The sequence below is a fragment of the Muscardinus avellanarius genome (assembly GCF_963383645.1).
Source record: "Muscardinus avellanarius genome assembly, chromosome: 2".
Classification (NCBI taxonomy): Eukaryota; Metazoa; Chordata; class Mammalia; order Rodentia; family Gliridae; genus Muscardinus; species Muscardinus avellanarius.
Window position 1 is genome coordinate 36,272,820 of NC_137787.1, and position 23,182 is coordinate 36,296,001.

General features: G+C 48.7%; 1 protein-coding gene across 1 annotated transcript; it reads right to left on the reverse strand.

The window, feature by feature from the left end:
* Positions 1–8,104: 8,104 nt before the first annotated feature.
* Positions 8,105–9,826, reverse strand: FZD7 (frizzled class receptor 7; the record flags this gene model as incomplete). The annotated part of the gene is made up of 1 exon (XM_080689220.1): positions 8,105–9,826. The coding sequence occupies one exon, from the start codon at positions 9,824–9,826 to the stop codon at positions 8,105–8,107; it is 1,722 nt and encodes a 573-aa protein (XP_080545346.1).
* Between the last annotated feature and the right edge of the window lie 13,356 nt (positions 9,827–23,182).

Here is a 23,182-nt window from a genome sequence, read left to right on the forward strand (position 1 = left end):
GGACCAGCTGCCACCCAATCTTTCTCTACTTCCTCCGGGCCTGGAAACTGGAACTAAACGTGATATGCCATTTGTTTGCTTTTAGAAATAAAAAATATAATTGCTGCTAGGTTATGCAGTACACGCTTTCATTATGGGCCTCAGATTTCCTAACTATTACACCCTCCCCAAAGTACTCTTCGTTTTGATTAAAGGTACCCTGGAATCCAGGAGTCCAGGCTGAAGTTTGGGGGTCAAATTTTCTAAGAGCAAGCAGTATTAGGTGAGATCATTTGAACAGCTTGTTTTTCCTTCCTTCCTCTCTTTCTTTCTTTCTCTTTCTTTTTTTGAGGGAGTACTGGAGATTGAACCCAGGGGGCTTCTACCTCCGAGTCATCCCAGCCCTTTTTATTTTTTATTTTGAAACAGGGTTTCACTAAGTTGCTCAGGTTGGCTTGACACCTTCGATTCTCTGGTCTCCACCTCCCAAGTCCTGGGATTACAGGCGTGGGCCACATGCTCAGCTAACAGCTTGCTTTTTCATGGACTCTATGGAACATTATCTTCTCATACCTCTTCCTTTTTCCCTGTCACTCAAATATCCTTTCTTGCCTTCAACATGCCCACATCTTGAACTCTGAACTGAAGCTATGACCAGGGCTGAGCACTGATGGAAGCTGGCTAGCAAAGGCAGGGGCCTGAGCTCTCTAAGGGGCCTCACAAAGAGAGGTGGGCGCTCAGATCCAACACATGGAACCCCTCGTGATAGCTCCAATTTTATTTTGTTAGTTCAAAGTCTTTTGAAAGGTGCTTTTGGGACCTAGAGAAACATTTCAGTTCTTGCCTGGCTATAACTGATTAGAACCCTAAATTTCTGTCCTGCCATCTCAACCATTTAAAATGTAGATTATATGGCGGGGCGTGGTGGCGCACGCTTGTAATCCCCGTGCTTGGGAGGCAGAGACAGGAGGATCGTGCAGGTTCGAACCCAGCCTCTCTGGCTTAAGAGACCCTGTTTCCAAATAAAAATATAAAATAGGTCTGGGAGTGTAGCCCGGAGGTAGAAGGGTTCCATCCCCAGTACTACCAAAAATAAAAAATAAAAAACAAAAATAAATAAAATGTAGATTATGGGCATATATCCATAATCCCCAGTACTTGGAAAGCTGAGATAGGAGGATTGTAGGTTTGAGGATAGCCTCAGCCACTTAGTGGGACCCTCAGCAACTAGTGAGACCCTGTTTCAAAATAAAAAATATATGATTTGGGAGTGTAGCTTGAAAGTAGAATGCCCTTGGGATCAATAACAACCAATAACAACAACAATAATAATAAACTAAATTAAATGTAGATTTGGTATTGAAATACCCAGCAACAGAAAGTCCAAGACCAATGAGACTGGCTAGACTTGCCTGTCACAAGATTACATACTTAAAGAGAAACCAAGAAAACAGCATAGATGTAAACCTCTGGGGTTCTGAGAAATGTGAAGTATTGGGGTGGGATGTGGTTGCTGATAGAGAGGAGTGAGGAGTGGCCGACCAGCGAGTTCAGACATTAGACAGCTCTTAACTTGTGTCCTGGCTTCAGTAGACAAACACAATAAAGATTTTACTTTGGAAATTGCCTGATATTTTAATTACTTTTCCTCCAGGGTCCACACTAGCTTGGTCAGCTGAAGGGTAGGACACAGTGGCCCACAGTAGGGAACAACCAATGAGCCAGGGGTCTGAAAGTTGCTGCGGAAAGCTGGGCATGGTGGCACGCGTTTGTAATCCTGGTACTTGGGAGGTTGAGACAGGAGGATCACGGGCCCTTTGCAACTTAGTGAGATCCTGTTTCAAAATAAAGGATAAAAAAATAGGACTGAGGGTTTAGTTTGGAGGTAGAATGCCCCTGGGTTCAACCCCTAGTATTGCAAAAAAAAAATCACTGGATGATCCATAAGTAGCTGGACCAGTTTAGCAGCTCACACAGAGCTCCTCCTGCCTGCCTGCCCGCCCGCAGTCAAGGGGCTGAAGTCAGGCCTGTGCCGCAGAGACCACGGTCCCCAGATGAGGAAAGCCAGGCTCTACCAATCGAGGAATGTCAGAATCTGGGCTCTTGGCATTTTTTTTTTTTTTTTTTTTTTGGTAGTGTTGGGGATTGAAACCAGGAGCATTCTACTTCTGAGCTATACCCCTAGCCCTATTAATTTTTATTTGGAAACAGGGTCTTGCTAAATTCCTGAGGCTAGCCACGAAACTTCCATCCTCCTGTCTCAGCCTCCCAAGTACTGGGATTCCAGGCTGGGAATGCATTTGTGCTGGATAGCTGTGATCGGAGGGTCATCCTCCCACTGAAACTCCATGGTGCCCGGCGGCAGCGCATTGGAAGCATCGGAAGCGCGGGCCACGGGAGCTCAGCGGGAGGACAGGAGAATCGCTCCTTCCACCCATGTCACTGCCCCTCACTGGGTCTTTCAGCTTCTTCCTCTTTCTTTCTTTCTTTCTTTCTTTCTTTCTTTCTTTCTCTCTCTCTCTCTTTCTTTCTTTCTTTCTTCTTTCTTTTTTTTTGGGGGGGGCGGTTCCTGGAAACCCTTCCTCAGGGCTACACTCCAAGACCTATTTGGAAACAGGGTCTCTTAAGCCTTCGTGGCTGGCTTCGAACCTGCACGATACTCCTGTCTCTGCCTCCTACGTGCGGGGATTACAAGCGTGCGCCACCATGCGTGGCTTCTTCCTCTTTCAAATGGGAATTATTTTTATTTGGGGGTTAGAATATTTGTCAGAATAAAGCCAAATATGAATATGAAATGAGCTTTTAACACAGTAAATGCCACCAAATGCCAGGTAGTATTATTCCAAATAGCACTTGTGCCTGTCTTGCCCCTTGCCAGGTTCTGTCTGGCATTATGATTATTTGCTTCTTCTGTGTTGGAGTGTGGGGAAGGTCTGGGGATGGAATCGAGGGCCATTCTGCCTGGGTTTTTTAACAGTGTCTCGTTAAATCTTGGAGGGCCTCGCCTAAGGTGCTGACGCTGGTCTCAATCCTGCGATTTTGTCTTAGCCTCCCAAGCACTGGGATTACAGGCAGATACCCCTGGGCCTGGCTGATTCTTTGTTTATTCTTCTTTTGAGAAATGCCCTCCTTGCTCTGAATTTGGTCTAGAGCTACTTAGGTGGACCCTATTCACCTGTCGTCCCCCTGGTCTCTTCTGCCTAGTGATGGTTTGATTGGTGCTTGTTGAACTGGACACATACTGAACTCCTCTTGTCACACTTGTTTTTTCTCCTTTTTTTTCCATCACCATGGTGGTGGCTTATTGAGTAAAGTCTGAAAGACAGTAGCTTCCCCACCTCTAAATAACCAAAGGAACTAATTGGCATAGTGTGGATTTACCAAGAGTTAACATTTTAATGGTACTCTTTTAACTAACTTACCTTTTATAATATGTAAGATGTAAAATGTAGACGTAAGAAAAATTACATACTAAGAAGTAAGAGTTTAAGAGCCAGGTTTTATGAAACAAGGTTCATGTGCTGAGGGGGGAAACAGGAGAAGAAAAGTAGGCACCTATGGGTTGTTTATTTAAGTCCACATTGGAGCATTTTTGCTCCCTTCTAGGATTTCCTGGAGCCCTCTAGACTGTTATTCACTGTTCGCATATGCATATATAAAAATATACCACCTAAAAATAGCCATGTGCTTTTTCAGTGAAATTAAAGATGGGAGAGTTAGAAGAGATTTTCCCAGTATAATTATAGGGTTCGAACCTACAGCTGTTACACTACTGTAGTCTACCCAGAGAATTTCTAATATCACTATTTTATATCAAGTACATTAAAAAAAGAATTGTAAGATACTAAAAGAACAAATATCTTTCTCTTGCCAACATGTCTCACATGTCTACTTAAAAAGATTAGGTGTGGCTTGGGGTTGTTGTGTAGACTAGTTTTGTTTTATAAATTGTAGAAAATTTTCACAAGTGTTCCTGCTCCTTATCTGGGGATTAACACCATGTTCTTGCCAATGTTTTTCTTAAACTCTACACATGTCCTTTCACAAACACTTTCCCTCACATATTTTCTGCTTAAAATGCACCTCAAGAAAAACCACTGAACTGCTAAAAATCTTAGGGTAGAATGGCTGCATGAAGGAATCACAATGTGCAAAGAATTCAAGTGAGCTTCCCAAAAAGCAGGTAGCAATTTATTCACATGCGGTCTTTGTTCCATAAGTAAAGACCACCACTCAGACCTGTGAGAGTGCCCAAAGACAGGCAGTGCGCGGAGGACAGGCCCTATTCTTGGGAGCAGCCACACAGCTCCCCTAGAAAGGGCTCCGTGCTTTCAGCAGTTAATTTTCAAGGAGGGAACAAAAAAGAACAAAAAACAAAACACAAAAACAAAACTACTGGGAGCCTTCCTCCTTTAAAAACACTGTGTGTGTGTGTGTGTGTGTGTGTGTGTGTGTGTGTGTCTTGTGTTACTGGGAATGGAACTCAGGGGTGCTCTACCTCTTAGCTACACATTCAACTCTATTTTTATTCTTTATTTCAAAACAGGGTCTCACTAAGTTGCAGAGGGCCTCACTAAGTTGCTGTGGCTGGCCGCGAACCTGTGATGCTCCCGTCTCAGCCTCCCAAGTACTGGGATCACAGGCGTGCGCCACCATTCCAGGCTCAAAAGCAAACATCCTTAACAGGCAGTATTAACACGGCGTTAAGAGAGGCATGCTTTAACCTACAGGGTGTCATTTTATGAGCAAAAACTGAATAAACCTTAAGAGACTCCAAGTTGCTATTTTTCTTCTTTCTCGATGCCAAAATCTTCACAGGTTAGGATGACCTCACACCCATTGTGATGTTCAAAACCCAGGAGGCTCATAAAGAAAAGCTACTTTAGACATAGGGCTACCTTCTCCTGGAGAGAATGTCACTGGTTTTCATTTCTTACGTTTGGAAAACACCAGGCATGTGTGTGAGCCTGTTAATTAAAGCAAAAACAGAACTGTTTCTGTTATGCTTTAGAACTACAGAAACTTCCAGCTGAAGCCGGGTAAGACAAACAACACACCCAGTACCTGCCGGGGTGTCTCTGTGTCTGCAGAAAATTGCCTGTATTTGAAAACGCCAGGAAATTGGCACCTGAATTAGAGGTGAGTGAAAAAAAAAAAAAAGAAAAAAACCTAGTAAGGCTCAAAATTGGGAAAATGAGAATGTCTTTGCCATCTTCCTGAGGGATTCTTTAATATCAAAGTGCCCGGAGAGCTAGGGCTTCTCAGTCTCATCTGATTCCAAAGTTAGCCTCTTCTGCAAGAGGAAAGAATAGCCTTGTGGCTTCTGAGGCCACCCCAGGGTCAGGTCGAGTCTATCCCGCCTGAGCTGCTGAGTCACCGCACCTCAGGGAGCCGCCGCTGCTCTGCTTGGTTTACTTAGAAGGCAGAGGGAGTCTGCTCTTATCTGGAAGCATCTATGGACTTTCCCTACCACTTGAACTGAAAGCACTTAAGTATTAACAATTTAGATAAGTGCATTAGAATACAAAAATACCAATCAACTAAAACACACACACACACACACACACACACACACACACACACACACACACACGGACACATCTCTCTCACTGAATTCCTCCCAAGGAAAAATCACCAGAAAAGGAGAAAATACCCAGAATATATCTTCTAGTCCTCTTTCACATATGGACTTCATCTCTTCAGGTAGTAAACACTGACCGGCTGGCACTCTCCTAGAGATGAACCATCAGCAGGTCATCCAAAGCTGGAGGTGAAAAGGCTTAGAAGTGTGTGCGAGGGAGGCCCTGGAGGGAGGCAGGAAGCCAGTGATAACAGAACAAAAATTTAAAGGAGAGTCAAGGCACTGATGACACTATTCTGAAAAGGCCAAGGAACTGAAGACCTTGGTAATACACACCACCCTCCTCCGTGAAGGACAGCTCAGTGGCATCCCTCCACATCTTTTTTTTTCCCCCCCATAGCACAGAGTTTTGTTCTTTGGTTTATTATAACAATAAACAAACATTCTATTTTTTAAAAAATTTATTTGTGATCTGTACATGTGATAAAGTGGGGCTTCATTGTAGACCTTTAAAGGCAAAACAAGACAAAAAACCAAAGTAAAAATGTATAAATACAATATATATTTTCTTACAAAAATGGGAGATTTACAAAATATACATACTGCACTTGTCTCTATTTTACAAATTTCACATGCACTTAAGAGATACAACACAAAAGATGCCAAAAGCTGTGTAGTGGCAGTTTAAAGGTGAGACAGTTTTGAAGGTTTAAGAAACAAGAACAATTTTAACTTCAATGTAAAAGCAGCTCCACTCAATTGAACATTTTATATATATATAAAGTAACTTGTACTCCTGACAGCACCCTCTGATTGGCATTTAAAAACTGTTTTGAGAAACTGAACAGTGTTGCAAGATTGGAGGGCTGTGTTAAAGGTAACAGTTTAGCTCCCATGATCCTCTCCTCAGAGGGCTGTGTTAACGGTAACAGTTTAGCTCCCATGATCCTCTCCTCAGCTTACACCATTATGCAAAGGGACCAGAGTTCTATTACAGAAAAAAGTAATGACTTAAGATTAATAAATTTAAGTCTTTCAGCATATTTCAAAGAACTCCAGAATCACTTTGAAGTTTACCTTCTCTTAATGACTTTCTTTAAGCAGTGGGGCCCAGAGTTCAAACTTTCCTTTTACTCTTGTTCGCTATCATTTATTTCTCCAGATCACCTCCCCACCCAACCAGAGACAGGGTGAGCAAACACAGGATGTTTTATAAACAGATTTATGGCACCGAGGAAAAGTGGGCAAAATGGTTCTCTCATCCTCTTGAAAATTTAACTTTCCTGTATTATGATACTGAAGGCTTTTCTCTTGAGGGACCCAAATTGGAAAGAAAAAAACCCCCAAAACTAAAAAAAACAACCACCTTGAATGTAGGCTTATGGCAAGAAAAAAAAAATGAAGGGCGAGATCTCCATAAACATTTTAACACGCTCAGGCTGGCCTGTCGGGTCATGTGTTCCGCATTAAATGTGTATAAAACAACAACACCCCTTGCCTTGCCCTTCTCCAAGTCGGGACCTCGGGCTGAGTGGCAAATGGGAGCTCAAGGCCCTTCACTTTCCCTTAAAAAGGAATGTTTATTTCACCCAAATTAACAACCACAGGGGAACCTCAGATTTGCTGCTTGCCTATAAAAGCTGCTGTCCCCTCGGCTATGCTCTTCCACGGGGAGACACTTTTGTTCGCTCTTTTGTCTCTTACAACAAAGACAAGGGGGAAAACTCTGCTCCTGTTTTGAAAAGCAACAAGTCATCACTTCTTTTCAGGGTATTAAACTAAAGAAAACACCCTTCTCTCTGCCATTCTGCCTTCCCCAGAAAATGAAAAAGTAGCAGAAATCCCTACCACTCGTCTCTCTTTCCCCTCATCTTGAAATGTTACCCTCATTTCTTTTGCAGGATCCTAGCAGGCAGGCCTCCCAGGACTTCCAAATGCTTATTTTACAAGACTTGAAAGGGGCAGGGGAGGAAAATCAGGCGGGAGGGGGTAGGGGAGGAGGGACTGTAATGTCTGACCCTGGAAATTAACCCATCTGGGCTCCAGTTTGGCCCCAGTGAAAAGAGATTACGGTTTGACCACCGCTTGACAAGGACACCGCAGGGGTCCTCCCTCTTACCAACAAAGCCGCCGCTGCAAACAGAGCTGTACCTTTCTCCCGCGGCCTCACAGCAGTGAGGCCAGGCCTCTTGCCCCACACAGGGGGCTCGCTCCCGGCCCCAGCTCAGCCCCCCTGCGCCGGGAGAACGCTCAGCAGTATCTAGGGGGTCTCCATCTTCTCCATAGGCCCCAACCTTTCACATTAACATCATCGGTACCATCATCATCATCACCAACATCATCACCATCCTACAAGTCTTTGCTAGCGTCTGTCTTTTCACCCAAACTGCTTTTCCACCCAGGCCTTCTCTCCAAAACACCCCTCGCCCCAATTCTCTTCCCACTTCCAGGTCACTTCTCAGTGGAGGTGGGGAGGTCCGGGAGGAAGCAAGCCCCTCGCCCGGCAGGGGTCTGGGGGGGCCCGGGTGGGGGAAGGGCCGGGGCTCATACCGCAGTCTCCCCCTTGCTGCTGTGGCTGAGTCTGTGGTAGAAGCGGCGCCACGACTGCAGGGTCTTGCCCGACCAGATCCAGAAGCCGGTGGTGATGCCCACGATCATGGTCATCAGGTACTTGATCATGAAGACGGTGAAGTCGGGGCTCATGGGCGGGAAGTGGCCGGGCGGGCAGGGCACGGCGTAGCTCTTGCAGGTCTGCAGGAGCCAGGTGCGCTCCCAGTGCTCGCGGAAGGCCTGCTCGTAGAAGTAGCAGGCCAGCACGATGGTGGCCGGCACCGTGTAGAGCACGCTGAAGACGCCGATGCGCACCATGAGCTTCTCCAGCTTCTCGGTCTTCGTGCCGTCGTGCTTCATGATGGTGCGGATGCGGAAGAGCGACACGAAGCCCGCCAGCAGGAAGGACGTGCCGATGAAGAGGTAGACGAACAGGGGCGCCAGCACGAAGCCCCGAAGGGCGTCCACGCTCGACAGGCCCACGTAGCACACCCCGCTGAGCAGGTCCCCGTCCACCTGGCCCATGGCCAGGATGGTGATGGTCTTGACCGCGGGCACGGCCCACGCGGCCAGGTGGAAGTACTGCGAGTTGGCCTCGATGGCCTCGTGGCCCCACTTCATGCCGGCCGCCAGGAACCAGGTGAGCGACAGGATGACCCACCAGATGGAGCTGGCCATGCCGAAGAAGTAGAGGACCATGAAGAGGATGGTGCAGCCCTCCTTCTTGGTGCCCTGCGCCACCGTGCGGTAGCCGTCCTCCGAGAAGCGGTCCACGCACACGGCGCGGTCCTCCAGCAGGAAGCCCGCCACGTGCGCCACGGCCACCATGAAGTAGCAGCCCGACAGGAAGATGATGGGCCGCTCGGGGTAGCTGAAGCGCCGCATGTCCACCAGGTAGGTGAGCACCGTGAAGAGCGTCGAGGCGCAGCACAGCACCGACCACACGCCCACCCAGAGGCGGGCGAAGCGCCTCTCCTCCTCCTTAAAGTACATGAGGCCGTTGGCTCGGCCCGGCTCGCAGGGGGCGCCGCAGTCGCGCTCACCCAGGAAGCGGTAGCCCAGGTAGGGGGGCACCTTGAGCTGGCGCGGGCACGAGAAGGGGAAGGCGGCGCGGGCCCTGCCGTCCGCGGCCCCGGGGGGCAGCGCGGTGAAGGGCAGGTCGGGCGGGTAGGGCGCGGTGGGGTAGGCGGTGGGGCCGCCGCCCGGGCCCCCGGCGCCGTCCGACGTGTTCTGGCCCACGCAGATCTCGCCCGCGCCGTGCACCGGGAAGTTCTCGCAGCGCAGCCGCTCGGGCCACTGGAAGCCGAACTTGTTCATGAGCGCCTCGCAGCCCTGGCGGGCGCGCTCACACAGGGAGCGGCACGGCGGGATGGCCTGGTCCAGCACGGTGCACACGGGCGCGTACATGGAGCACAGGAAGAAGCGCAGCTCGGGCGAGCACTGCACCTTCACCAGCGGGTAGAACTGGTGCACCTCGAGGCCCGCGTCCTCCTGGTTCGTGTGGCCCAGCAGGTTGGGCAGGATGGTCTGGTTGTAGGCGATGTCCGTGCACAGCGGGATGGAGATGGGCTGGCAGAAGCCGTGGTCCGGCACCGAGATGCCCTTCTCCCCGTGGTACGGCTGCGCCCCGGCGCCCGCGGGCAGGGCGCCCAGCAGCGCCAGCACCAGGGCGCACAGGCCCGGGGCCGAGCGCGCCGCCGCGTCGGGGCCCCGCATCGCCGGCCGCGGGCGCGGCGCCGTGCTCAGCCCGAGCGGCGGGACCCGGCGACTGGGAGAGGCTGGGTGCGGGGAGGCGCCGCCGCGCCGGGCGCATGGGAGTCCTCCCGGCGCCGGGGCCGGGCCGGGGGCGGCGCTGCTGCCCGCGCCGCCGCGGGGGCGAGGCCGGGGCCCCGCGGGCGTGCGCCGGGCCCGGGGCGCCGGAGGGGCCGCCGCGCCCTCCCGCCGAGACGTAACGGTGCGGCTCCGTCCGCGGCGAGGAGCAACAAGCGTCTGCGGCTCCCCTCGAAGTTTGCCCAAGTCTCCGGAGGGCGGCGCGCGGCGAGGCGCACGCCCCCCGCGCCGACTGCGGCCCCGCCGGGAGAGCCGGGCGCCGCCGGCCCGCCCCGGCCCCAAGTTTCAGTCCAACGGCGGGCGCTCGCTCCGAGTCCGACCGGCGCCCGGGAGCCCAGAGCAAGGCGCGTTCTTTGGGAAATCCGGGCCCGCTGCGCCTGAAGCTGCGCGCCCGCCGCCGGCCTCGCCTCGCCTCGCCGCCCGCCTCGCCGCCCGCCCGGCCGCAGCGAGCGCGGAGTAACGCCCGGGAGCCGCCGGCGGCCTGGAGCGGCGTCGGGCTACAGGGTCTCGGCCGCGCCGCCCTCCCTCCCCCCATTCACAAACCACGCGGGGGCGGGCCCCCGAGCCCGGACGGCCAATGGCGGCCTTTGTTTTCTCTGGAGCCGCCTCCTGGTTGGGTGGAAGTCGGAAGAGGCGGGGAGGGAACGGGGAGGCGGTGTCTGCTGCGCTCGGGGCGGATTCCTGAGGGGAGGGGCAGGCGCTGGGAGGGAAAAGTTAGGAAAAACTTTTACCCTGACTTCGCTCGGGGGGGAAAAACGCTTCAGAAAGGGAGTTTGCTTGAAAGATTTGCTCCTCTTCCGGGTGCCCTAAAATGTGCATTCTGAGTAAGAAGGGCGCTCTCGCCAGAAGCCTTTGCCTGGAGAGTTGAGAATAGCGCGGCTCCCGGGCGGAGAGACGGACGAGGGTCTCTGGCCTGCCCGGGCTGCACAGGCTGCCTGCCGGGGGCTTTGGGTTAGCTGGATGCTCAGTGTGGGCTTCGGTGCGGGCGAGGAGGGGGCGCGCCCGGCCGGCCGCTGCTCACCCCCGGCCCAGCCAGACCACGTGAGGCCACCGTCCTCTCTCCTCCCTTCCCCACTTGTGAGCGGAGGAATCGGAGTCGGCCGGGGGGGCCCAACCTCGGGCGGGAGGAAGCGCAGACCCTCCTGGAGCGGGCCCGGGCGGCGGGGGGCGCGGGGACCCGGACCCCTGCGCGGCGGCCCGCGCACGCCGCCCAGAATCGGCGAGGTGGGGTGGCTCGGAGGTTTAAGCAAGCCGAGGCAGCGCTGGGGAATGGTTATGCGAGCAACCGAGACAGCCCAGGACGCCCCGGACCTGGCGCTCGCCCTGTTTTCCCGAGTTCTGCGGCGTTCGGCCTTTCGGGATCCGGGCTTCGTTGCAGAAGCAACCATTTGATTCTCCATTTGTAATCTGCTTAGAAAAGTTTTTAATACGTATTTGAAAACAGGGCATTTGCTAATTGAGGGGTTTTCAAGACACAAAGAGCAGTTATTCTTGTTCTCGGGTAGCGTTTTCTGATTGGCAAGCGTTCTTTTGTTCTCAGTAGAATCTTCTCCCTTCACCAGTCACTGGGCGCTCTGGCGCGCGCTCATTACTCCTGACTGGCCAGAAGTTGCCAAGGGGCCCTCTCCCTTCCCTGGGCAGCCAGGAATATCGTGCAGAAAAATAGCATGCTGAAAAAGAAAAGAAAAAAAACCAAAATCACACACACACACACACACACACACACACACACACACACACCTTATGCTTTAATAATCCTTCGGCCTGCTTCAGTTCTGGGAATTGGGACTCCGAGGGATTTCTGATCAGGTTGAATGTTGGCAGAAGTTGCTGCCTCCGGTTTGCTTCTTTCGCTATGAAAAAAACTGATTCTGAGATCTAAAACAATGAATTGGATTCACTTTGCCGGGAGACTTGGGCCTCTTCTGTTTTTCATTTACTTTCTATTGCTGGGGTTTGCTGGGAATCTTTCCTGCCGCATCACAGTTCTTTGTTGTTTTCCACCCCTGTTAATGGGTCTAAAAGGCTGCTTCATTTGGACCAAGGTAGGTGTCAGACTGCACACATCCTCCATCTGGGCCCTCCAGGGGAGTCATCTTCTTGGTCCAAAGCTCAGTTTCCCCTTCACATTAGATTTTTTTCTTTTTTCATTTCCTTTCCTTTTACTTTAAAGTAACAAGAATTAATGATACAATATTTGCTTTTAAAATATTTCATTCATCCCTTGCATTTTTTCAAGTGTTCCCCCTTTTCTTCCTAAATTATTATTTCTATTACCTACCATTGCAGAATGTTGCTGTTTCCTTGAAAGATGTTTAAAGGCAATGCTACCGCTTTGCTTTGTCATTTAAAGTGTGTGTGGTGGGAGTTAGATCCCTTTTTTCTCTCCATGAGGTTCAGGATATCCTCCTTTTCTAAATCAAATTTTCATGCTTATTCATCAGACCACTGATCTAAGTCATCTTTGCTTATTGAGGGAGAAATACCAAGCACTGTCATGGAATAAAATGAGAACCGACAGGATAAAATACTCTCTCAAATGCAACTAAAACCAGTTTAGTTGATGAGCTTCTACTCTTCACATTACGGCTCCAGACAGCTCTGATGTGAGGTGATAGGGATAATAATTTAGAAAGAAAGGGAGGGGAAGTCCTTAATAAAACATACAAGGGGCGAGTGAAAATTTTAAAAATGATTTTATGCTTAAAATGCAGAAAACCCATCCCAGATAGAAATGTCAAAGATGTGAGTCCTCTTTGCTCTGTCCCAGGCACGCAAGTACAAGTAAGCAGAGAAGCAAAGGGAGATTTGGGGAAGATTGTTATGTTTTTAAAAGGATTAAAAACAAAACAAACAAAAAAATCAGTCCGGGGTTGGGGATGTAGCTCAGTGGTAGAGCACTTACCTAGCATGCCGGAGGCCCTGGGGTAGAGCCTCAGCACCACAGGAGGAAAGAAAGAAAGAAAGAGAGAAAGAAAGCAAGAAGTCAGGGAAGAAGAAAGAAAAAACAAAAAATTAAATCCAAAATTGCCTGATATAGAATGTTATGATTTTAAGGAGCTAAGTAATGAGGGAGTAGATCAGAAAAAGTAAGTTCATAATGTAGGGGCTAGTCCGCTTTAGGCTTCGTGGTGAGTGTAGCAACACTGGTGTACATTCTGTCTAGGATCAATTTAATTTTCTTTCCAGGCAACACCTTCCACACCCAACTCCCAACACTACTTATTGGTATCTTCTTTGGAAAGAAGCTAAGGGTGGAAAATTTTGTAACTGTCTGCTGCAAAACTTCCAATTGTCCCTGCCCTTTAAAATAACAAAGGCCTTTATATCTTCACATCATAGTCATATGGTCCCACAGAAAAGGGATGCTATTCATTAGCTCCACTTTTTCAGATGCTACTTATTTTGGCTAAGTCCCAGGTTTATCTAGTTGAATTACATTCTGATGTCAGGCCAGATTTGAAAATGGCCATCTTCACGGTGCCACAATCCTGTGGTTATAATAAAACTCCAGCTGCAGGAATTACTCATCTAAGGCCAGAAAGGGCAGCTTTTAGCAGTTGCTTTCCTTTCTGGACTCTCTTTTTGACATTATAACATTGGGATATTAGTTGGGATATGCAGTTGACAGGTTGTCATTGACTTGTGATTCCATTTTATTTATTTATTTTTTATTTTTTGGTGGTACTGGGGTTCCTGGAAGTCCTTCTACGTCCAGGCTACACTCCCAGACCTATTTTTACATTTTTATTTGGAAACAGGGTCTCCTAAGCCAGCGGCTGGCTTCGAACCTGCGTGATCCTCCTGTCTCTGCCTCCCAAGCACCGTGGGGATTACAAGCGTGCGCCACCACGCCCGGCTTGTGATTCCATTTTTGTTTGGGATTTTAGATCATTTCAAGAATGGGAATTAAATAGTTTTCTCTTTTTTTCTTTTTCTCTTCTTTCTTTTTTTTTCCTTCTGGGGGCTGGAATTTAGGGGTGCTCTACCACTGAGCTACATCCCCAGTCCTTTATATTTTTTATTTGGACATAGGGTCTCACTAAGCCCAGCCTGGTCTATATCACTGCACCCAGCTGGGAACATTCTTATTTCTAAAACACTTTCAAATGTTATAAAAGTTAGAGATGTTCAGATTGTGGAAGAGGAAGGCCATGCTATAATCCTGTTCCGTGTGTGGGCCCCACTCTGTGGAGATGATTTATATGGCAGATTCAGTTATTGAAACTGACCAACATTTCTCCCTTCTTGAATGAGAGTTTTATTATTTATCTATCATTGTATAACAAGTACCCTTAAACATAGCAGCTTTAAAAACAGTGTCTTCTGGTTTCTATATGTTAGGAATCCAGTGTGCTTAGCTTGGCCCTCCAGCTGGGTATCTCTCACGAAACCACAGTCAGGAGTATTCGCGGCTGTGGTCACACAAGGCCTGCTGTAGGACCCACTTCCCAACTCACAGGGCCATGGGGAGGCCTCAGGCCTCAAAGGCTGTTGACCAGAGCCATCAGTACCTTGCCATGTGTGCCTCTTATAAGGCACACTCAAATTACGGCATCTTAAGGGCAAAGGCAGAGAAAGGGGTGGGGGGGGGAGGGAGAGAGAGAGAGAGAGAGAGAGAGAGAGAGAGAGAGAGAGAGAGAGAGAGAATGAATATGAATGAATGGCGGAGACACAGTCTTCTGTAGCCTAACCTTGGACCATTCTGGACATTATATCTGTACTAGAAGACAGAGCATTTGGACCATCCTCCATAGAAAGAGACTTTGGCCATGTGGGTCATGAGGTAGAAGTACTGTCAGTGATTGACTTGTGTTGTCAGTGCCAGGCAGAGGAAGCTTTGCAGTCCATGGTTAGTAGCACAGACTTTGTTCTGCTTTTCACCATTGATTTTCTGTCCTGCCTCAGGCAAGTCACTTAACCTCCCTAGCTCCCCCAGTGTGTTGTGAGAATTAATGGTAGATAATTTATACAAAATGCTTTGTGACCCACAGTCAAAAATTCATCTGGGCAAATTTCTGGCTTGTTTAGGTGGATGCAAAGCATGGAGATAAAAGGCCACATTAGCTGCATATGTGTGGCTCTGGGTCTTTACACTGGTATGTTGGTAAATGCCTTGACCTGTACATTTGCCAGTTTCCGCGGTGTAAATACTGCTGCCATGGCCAATTTTAAGCCAACATGATGTCACCAAACTTGGAACTGGGAAAAGATAAGCAGCAACACAAGCCCCTACAAACACACCTATGGGTTTATAGAAGTTCTTCTCTTGGGGTCATTTTTATCATCAAGTATAGTTATATATTAAATATAATGGCTACCATCTATATGGTACCAGGTGCTTTAGGTTCAATCTGGGAAAGTTCAAGGTATAGGTTCCTTTTTATAGTAGCCAAGCCTGGACTCAAAGTTAGATCTGTATAGCCTTTTTTCACTTATTACACTGCTACTTGATGTATTCATGGTAAACATGGCTAATTTTTGTCTTTTTGTAGGTCTGATTAAAGGCCATTCCAAAATTCAGAGAAGCCCCAGAATTTCTACACTTGAGATAACAAGCCTAGGTTAGAGATGTTCCCTGAACATTACACTTACACATTTACACTAGGAAATGGCTATTAATTTTCTCTAATTTCCCAAGAAATAACCTATTTCCTGTTGTTAAACTGCAATAGTGGGCATCTGTATCAGGATATGTGGGGGCTCTACTCCTGCCTACTACAGTGGGTGGCCAATCAGTCTTTCCTCATAAGAAAATCTGTGCAGGCCACACAGCAAGAGCCAGGAAGAGAAGCTGCAGGAAGCAGACTCACAGTAGTGGTGGAAGTCTCCAGAGGACCTTCCAGGAATTGAAGATGGTTGCTGGAGCTATGGAGCCCATACCAGGTTGGCCATCAGAATCATATGAGGAATATATAAAAAGGGAAGGGGGAGGAAAGAGGAAAAAAGGAAATTCAGAAGCCTTAGCTTCACCTCAGGATCGTGGAATCAGGATCTCTGGCATGGGACTTGGCGATTTAATTTTTAAAAGCTTGCTGGGTGCTTCTTGAGTTAGTCAGGCTTGGGGACTGTGGACCCAGACTTGTATTCCAAACTAGTCCCGGTGTCACCAAAGCCTTGTAGGATGTCTTTAGTCTCGCATGAAGGCCTCACTACTCCATTATGTTGTGAACCGAAGGGTGGAAATAACAAGAACCAGATGGGAGCATGACGTGTGTGAGTTGTGCGTGTGTGCCCACTAGAGGGAGGGGCGGTTGGATAGACTCTGGCTGCGTGGTGTGATGTAGGGTCTGGGACCTCATTGGTGAGGCTCAAGTTTGCAGAAGCTGTTCTGAAGTGCAATGGCTGCTGCTCACACAGTTCGCTCGGCAGCATTTCCTCAGACTGACATTGCTGTCCTTGTCCCGCATGAATCCTGACCTCAGAGACTAGGTCAGGAATAGCTGATGTGACCCAGTCGTGGGGTCCTCTGGCACAGACCATTGGCCGACAGGTGTGCCCACCGGATACAGAATGGCCGGCCCCCTAATGAGATCCTTTCATTGGGAGTCTGAGGGTAAAAACAGTGGCAGAAGTGAGAAAAGGAAAGCAGACCCCAAGGAGGAAGGGGACGAGGAACAGCTGTTTCAAGAAGAGAACACTAAAAGACCAGGTCTCAAGAGTCACAAAGTGGCTATCTTCCTTCCCACAGAATCCTGCCATCCTCACTAATGAAGCCACCTGACTGCTCGTCTCTTACTAGTAACTAGAGGAAACCTTGCTGCGCAAAGTGGCAGGGCCTGGGAAGGGCTGAACACAGGTCTCTCTGACTCTCCTCTGGGGGACAGGCCCACAGCCACAGAAGAATGACCACAGGACCAGGGCCGGCCTAGAAGAGGAGTCTACACTAGTCAACTCCAGCCAGGACAGGCTTGCCACCACCTTCGCCTTGCTCTGTGGGCTAGAGAAAGTGCTTAGAATATACTTCTCAGATTGCAAATGACTTGAGTTGATGGGGACGGCAAATGTGTTGTAAGATTGGAATTAGCTGTAAAGGCCGGGAGAACTCCTTCTCCTGGGTTGTTAGGAGAAATAGTGTGTTTAATGTACTTATTCATATCCTAGTCAATCACTAAACCAAGCATGGGAGGGAGGGATGGGGAGGGAGTGAGGTGGGGACTGGGTGGGGGCTGGCTGGGTGATGTGTCCATTTATGTCTACAGAAGTTTTTTTTACCCCATTATGATGTATAAATACAAAACACCAATAAAAATTAAAAAAAAATAGTGTGTTTTGTCCCCCGCATGGTGTAAAGGCTGCTACTGTTCCCCAATATTGCTTCGTGTGTGTGTGTGTGTGTGTGTGTGTGTGTGTGGTACTAGGGGTTAAACCTGGGAGCATTCTACCTCTGAGCTACCCCTCAGCTCTTTTTATTTTACTTTTGTGTCTTGAAACAGGGTCTTGCTAAGTTGCTGAGAGTCTTGCTAAATTGCTGAGGTTGGCTGCGAACCTGCAACCTCCTGTTTCAGTCTTCCAAGAACTGGGATGACAGGCATGTGCCACCATGCCTGGCTCCGATATCTGTTCGTCTGTAGCGCTAGAACTCCCAGTCTTTGGCTGGACATATGACCAACTGGGCTAAAGAGGCCATTTCCCAGCATGCCCCATGGCTGTGGATATCAGCGCTAGAGTTGTGTGCCACATGAGGTTAATGGGTATCCCTTCCTTGCCTCTCCTATTGGCTGGAACTCCAGAGGTGACCTTGGGAAAGGAGCAAAAGAGGAGCTGGCAGGTGGACCATGCTGGCCTAGGTGGATGGCCTCTGGATTTCTCAAATATGAGATGGAAATAAACTTCGACCTTGTTTTAGCCAGCATTGTTTGAGGTTTTCCTCTGCTCACAGACACGCCTCATCCTATTTTATCCCAGTGTGCCTGGTGCATGGTGGGCGCTCATTACTCATGTCTTCCAGGACTCTTTGTGCCGTATCCTCTCTTGCATTTTAGTGCTTTCTTACCCCGCTTATTTATTTGGAAGGTCCTCGAGAGTAGGGATTATGTCTTATTTTTCTCCTTGGCCTTTCACAAGGCAGACATTTGATTGTTGAATCAAGTTGTGCAGTTCATCAATCAGAGAAGTTTTGGTGAAAATAAAGAGCTACGAAGAGCAGAGATACAGGATGGCAAAGAAGTAACTAGGAATAAAAGACGCGGGCATCAGGGGAGACCACACACTAAACGCGTGCCAACAACACACTGTCGCTTTTCAGTTGAACATAAGCTTGACATAAATAAACTCAGTTAAGTGGTACCAAGGAACTGGTATGAAGGATAACTCAAATGGGTTAAAGAGATGACTGAAAGAGGAGGTGAGGGTGGTGGTAGAGAGATTAACTGTTTCCAGGCATGCGTCCCAGGGCCCACCCTACCCAAAGACTCTGATATAGCCAGGATCCCAAATAGCCGATGAGAAGACAAAAGTGTTTGCTTCTCTCGGGAAAACATAGGGCCTTGTTTAGCTGTCTCCTTGATGGTCCGCAAGTCTGTTTTGAGGTGGATGGGTGCCCTTCTCTCTCTAGATGATCCAGCTAGGAAAGGCCAGCAGGGAACAGATTACAGTGCTGGGGGATCTTGATCTAGCACCCCAGCCCCAGGCCTGACCCGTCTGCATATGGAGGGGCTGGGTGGTATAGTCCTTGCCTAGGCCTGGACTTCCCACAGCAGGGTCTCTCAGGGGATGAAGGAGAGCAAATTTCTTCCTGGTGCCTGATGGCTGGGTCCCGGCCCCACCAGTGCGAGGGCCAGTGCTCCACAGGGCTGGGCATCCTCTTAAGGGCCACTTTCCCTTTGCTTTCTTCCCACGCACATTTCCCCTGAGTGTCCCTGCCCCGCCTTCCCCGGCCTCCTCCCTATTATTATACATAGCACTTTAAACTCTTGAGCCAGGCTCTTCAATTAAGGTGTAGACAAAGTGGTTTGACTCCACTTGATTAAAAACTCTGAATGGGGGAGAACACAAACCTAAAACATTTGCCTTTCAAAGCCAGGAGAGCGGGAGAGAAAGGAGAGAAACTGCTACGTGATCTCGTGATCTCGAATTTGCCAGATGTCACTTTAAAGGGGCCTAAGAATTCCTCAGCCTTTGTTTACCAAATCCTTCTGCGGACCTCTGGGAGCCGGGGGCGGCGGCTACCTGGCAGGGGAGGCCACCGAGAGAGGCCGGGACTGGATGGGGAGAGGCGGTAGTGGTAGCTGCCGGGCGCCGCGGTGGGAGTCGTTTGGATCTTGGTTTTTCTTCGTAATTATCTGGGGTGCCCTTCGAGAAATTGGTTCTCTTTGCAGTTGGGAAATTAACTCTTAATCTCCACAAATGAGGGCAATCAACCCATTTACTAAATAAACACAGATCATTACAGACTGGCTGCTCCTCTTTGTGATTTAATTTGAGAATGGCTTTACCTGAGGAAGGAGCCAGGGCTGGCCAGTGGCTGGACCAGAGTAACCTGGCTGGGTCCCCAGGGGAGGTGGGGGCTGAAGGGGCGGCTAAGAATCAGCAGAGGCAGCTAAGAAAGGAGAGCGCTTTGAGATTTCCTCCTGCTAGGTCTTACCTTCTGAATTCGTTCGGGGCTCTGCTGTGCAGTGTTAATTTTGGCTTTGAAAGTGTGAAGGTGGTCAACGCAGCTATTAATCAGGGTGCTGCCTATCTGCAGCCCCTGGGACGGGCACAGAGACGCCCTTTATTTCTAGACTCACTCTTTCATTAATATGTTGAGGAATCTCTTGTTGCATTTAATTCCCTGCCTCAGCCACCCGTTATTTATTTATTTATTTATTTTTTTGGTGGTACTGGGGGTGGAACCCAGAGGCTTTCTCCCTCCGGGCTATATTCCCAGACCTTTCTTTTTTTAATATTTTATTTGGAAACAGGGTCTCACTAAGTTGCTGAGAGCCTCACTAAGCAGCTGAGGCTGGCTGGCTTCGAACCCGTGCAATCCTCCTGTCTCAGCCTCCCAAGCGCAGGGACTACAAGCGTGCGCCACCACGCCCGGCTTAGTTATTCTGTTTATAAGTAGCCACAGACATTTATTTAAGTCGCAGCCAGTCACACTGCCGTGGAGTACAGTGCCTGGCGCTCGCCGGAGCTCAGGAAAGGACTGAGTGCCTGGATCAGGCCCAGCTTAAGTCGCAAAGGGTGGACTAAAACCACAGGGCCTTCATTTATTTTCAAAAATGTATTTGGAGACTACCAACTGTCAAGCGCTGTGCCAGAGTTGGGAACATTTGTCCCTGCCAGGGATCTCCAAGGCCTTGATTAACAAGTGAATGTGGGTTTCTGTGGTGGCCTTGAGTTTATCTGGAAATTGTAATAAAAATTCTGCCCTGAGCTGGGAACCAGCCTGTCCTGTGATTTAAGAAGGAGCAGCTGAGCCAGGCGAGGTGGCATGAGTCTGTAGTTATGCTCCTGGGTCTGTCCCCAGGAACACACACACACACACACACACACACACACACATACACACACACTTGGAGACTAACTTAGGGGTTTGATTTTGAGAAGGCACCTCAGAGTTCAGTCATTTCTTCCCTTTGTTTTACAGTTGAGAAAGCTGAAGTCTAACACTGCCGAGTGAATTATCCAAGGGCCGACAGAGGACTGGAACTAGAAACCTCGTGCTGGTGTTGTTTCATCCAAGAACCTTGCACGCAATGGCCCCACTTTACTCTCTGTCCCTTTTGCCCTCGCTTTGGAGGTGGCTCAGGAGAGCTCCAGCGTGACTGGCCTGAGCCCAGGGCCTCAGGGAGCGCCGGACCCTCACAGCTGCCTGTCACTGCAAGAAGCCACTGTGGAGGCCCAGCCTGACCCCAGCCGGCTCGGCTCTCCCTGCTGGCTGCCTGCTCTGGGCAGTGGGCTGCTGGACTGTTCCTGTGGCCTCAGGGGACTTGTGAAGATCTGCTACCAAAATGGAGGTGTCCCAATAGCCAGGGAGGTGGAGAGGAAACGCTCCAGAGAGAGGTAAACAAAGGAAGTGACAGACTTCTCACTCTGGCAAAGGGGCTTTGATTTACCTGTGAAACTTTGCTCCTGCTCTTCCCCTGGCCTGGAACAGTAAAAAACAAAAACAAAAACACTTCAGGCTTCAGGAGATGGCCTTTATTTAAAGCCCTAGTTCTGGGGACCATATTGGTCTTGCTGTGTTTTGGCACCCAAGGTTGGCAGTGTCTTGACTCAAATTCCAGCCAAGTAAGCCAGCTGCCTGACTCCGATGTTTGATATTTGTCTGTCTCTCTCCTTTCTTTCTGGTATTGGGGATTGAACCCAAGGGCATTCTACCTCAAAACTACACCCTCAATGTCATTGATGGATTGACTGATTGATTGAAACAGGGTCTCACTAAGTTGCTGAGGCTAGCCTCGAGTCTGTCATCTTCCTGTCTCAGCCTCCCCAGTACTGGGATCATAGGTGCGCGTCACCATACCCAGGTATCTACCGTTACTATTTCTAATCACTAAAAGTTATTTAGTACTCAACACAGCCTGGATTTGTGCCAAGCCCTTAATCTGTCCTCTTTGAATCTTGGTTTTTATTGGAAATTGTGGGAAGGGAAGAAGAAAAGGGAAGAAATTTATCCTGCTCTTAAGAGCACGAACCAACTAAGCACTTAAGTAAGTCTGGCTTGGAGAAGGCCCTAGAGAGCGAAGAGGCAGTTGAGCTCGTGTTCTCTGTGGAAGACTAGCCAAGGATGCCTGGCTGTCTCTAAGAGGACATCACAAGACCAGGGTGTTCACGGGATGCCGGGTCACTGTGCCGTGCGGAGGAGCCCTCCCCTGGTAACCAGCTCACAGTTCTCCTTCTGAGAAGAGGACTGGTAGTTTTTCCATGACCTATTTTGAAACCTCTCAGTTTTGGTATAGTGGAGACTCTTTTCTTGAGAAATTTGAGAGGCGTGATTGAGAGCCCAGGTTTTTTGGGTTTGAATTCTTGTTCAGTCGCTTATTAGTTATGTGGGTTTGGACAAGCTATTTATTTAACTTTTCTGGGCCTCAGTTTCCTCACTTTTAAATCAGTAATAATAATGCCACCTTATGCATAGGATTTTAAAGATCAAATAAATGCATAGAACTTAGTGCCTGGCATGCTGTTCATGCTCAGTGAAGGATAATTGCTGTTGATAGTGGTTTAAAGAAGGAATTTAATCTGGTCAGATGGAAGCTGGTTCTGACTTCTCAGAGGGCAGCCAGTGTCCTCTATGCTCAGGCAAGAACAAAAATACCTTAGGAATGACTGGGTCAGAGGAAAGTCACGCTTCTATCTGAGTTTTTCCAATGAACTAATAATAAGCTGAGGAGATGGATATTTATAAGTTGCTACAGACCACAGGAGCTGTTGAAGAAAAAGATTTTTTTTCCAAATCAGGATGCTTCCACCCATAGAAAAGATATTTTGGGTTTCCCATGTTTATTTCCACTCAGGACCTTTTTAGGCACAGAACTTTCAGAACCAAGAACTGTGCTAGGTATATATGAAAGAGAAAAAACAAAAACAAAAGGCCCTCTGTTTCATTTTAGGCAATATGCACGTAGGGTTTATCAACATGATGGCCTTAGGAGAAGCCGACCTTCTGGTGGAAAAACAGAAAAAACTGAAGTCAGCCTTACTCTCTGGTACATTTTTTTATCATGTTCAACTTTGCTTTTTATCATCGTCCTGACCATTTTATTTGGATTAGAAGTCAATTCAAAATGCCCTGCGGAGCATTTCAGATTCACAGAGCCGACGGAAGACTGTCCACATTTGGAAGTGGAAGGTCAGAAGTGGTCTTGCTGACAGCAAGGCCCTGGCAGGAGAGCGGCATCTGCATCCAAGCTGCGCTCTCTTCATAGGTGGGTACTTAGTATGTATTTGTTGAATAAATAAACGGTCATTTTCTACCTTACTTTATCCTCTGTCAAAAGGGGAATTACTTTATTTTTTATTTTTTGCAGTACTGGGGATGGAACTCAGGGGCATTCTACCTTTGAGCTACACCCCCAGCCCTATTTTTAGTCTTAATTCTAATTTTATTTATTTATTTATTTGGTGGTATTGGAGTGGAACCCAGGGGCTTTTCTACCTTCTGGCTATACTCCCAGACCTATTTTTTTAAAATACTTTTTGAAAACAGGGTCTTACTAAGTTGCCCAAAGCCTCACTAAGTAGCTAAGGCTGGCTTCAAACCTGTGCGATCCTCTGGTCTCAGCCTCCCAAGCACTGGGGTTACAAGTA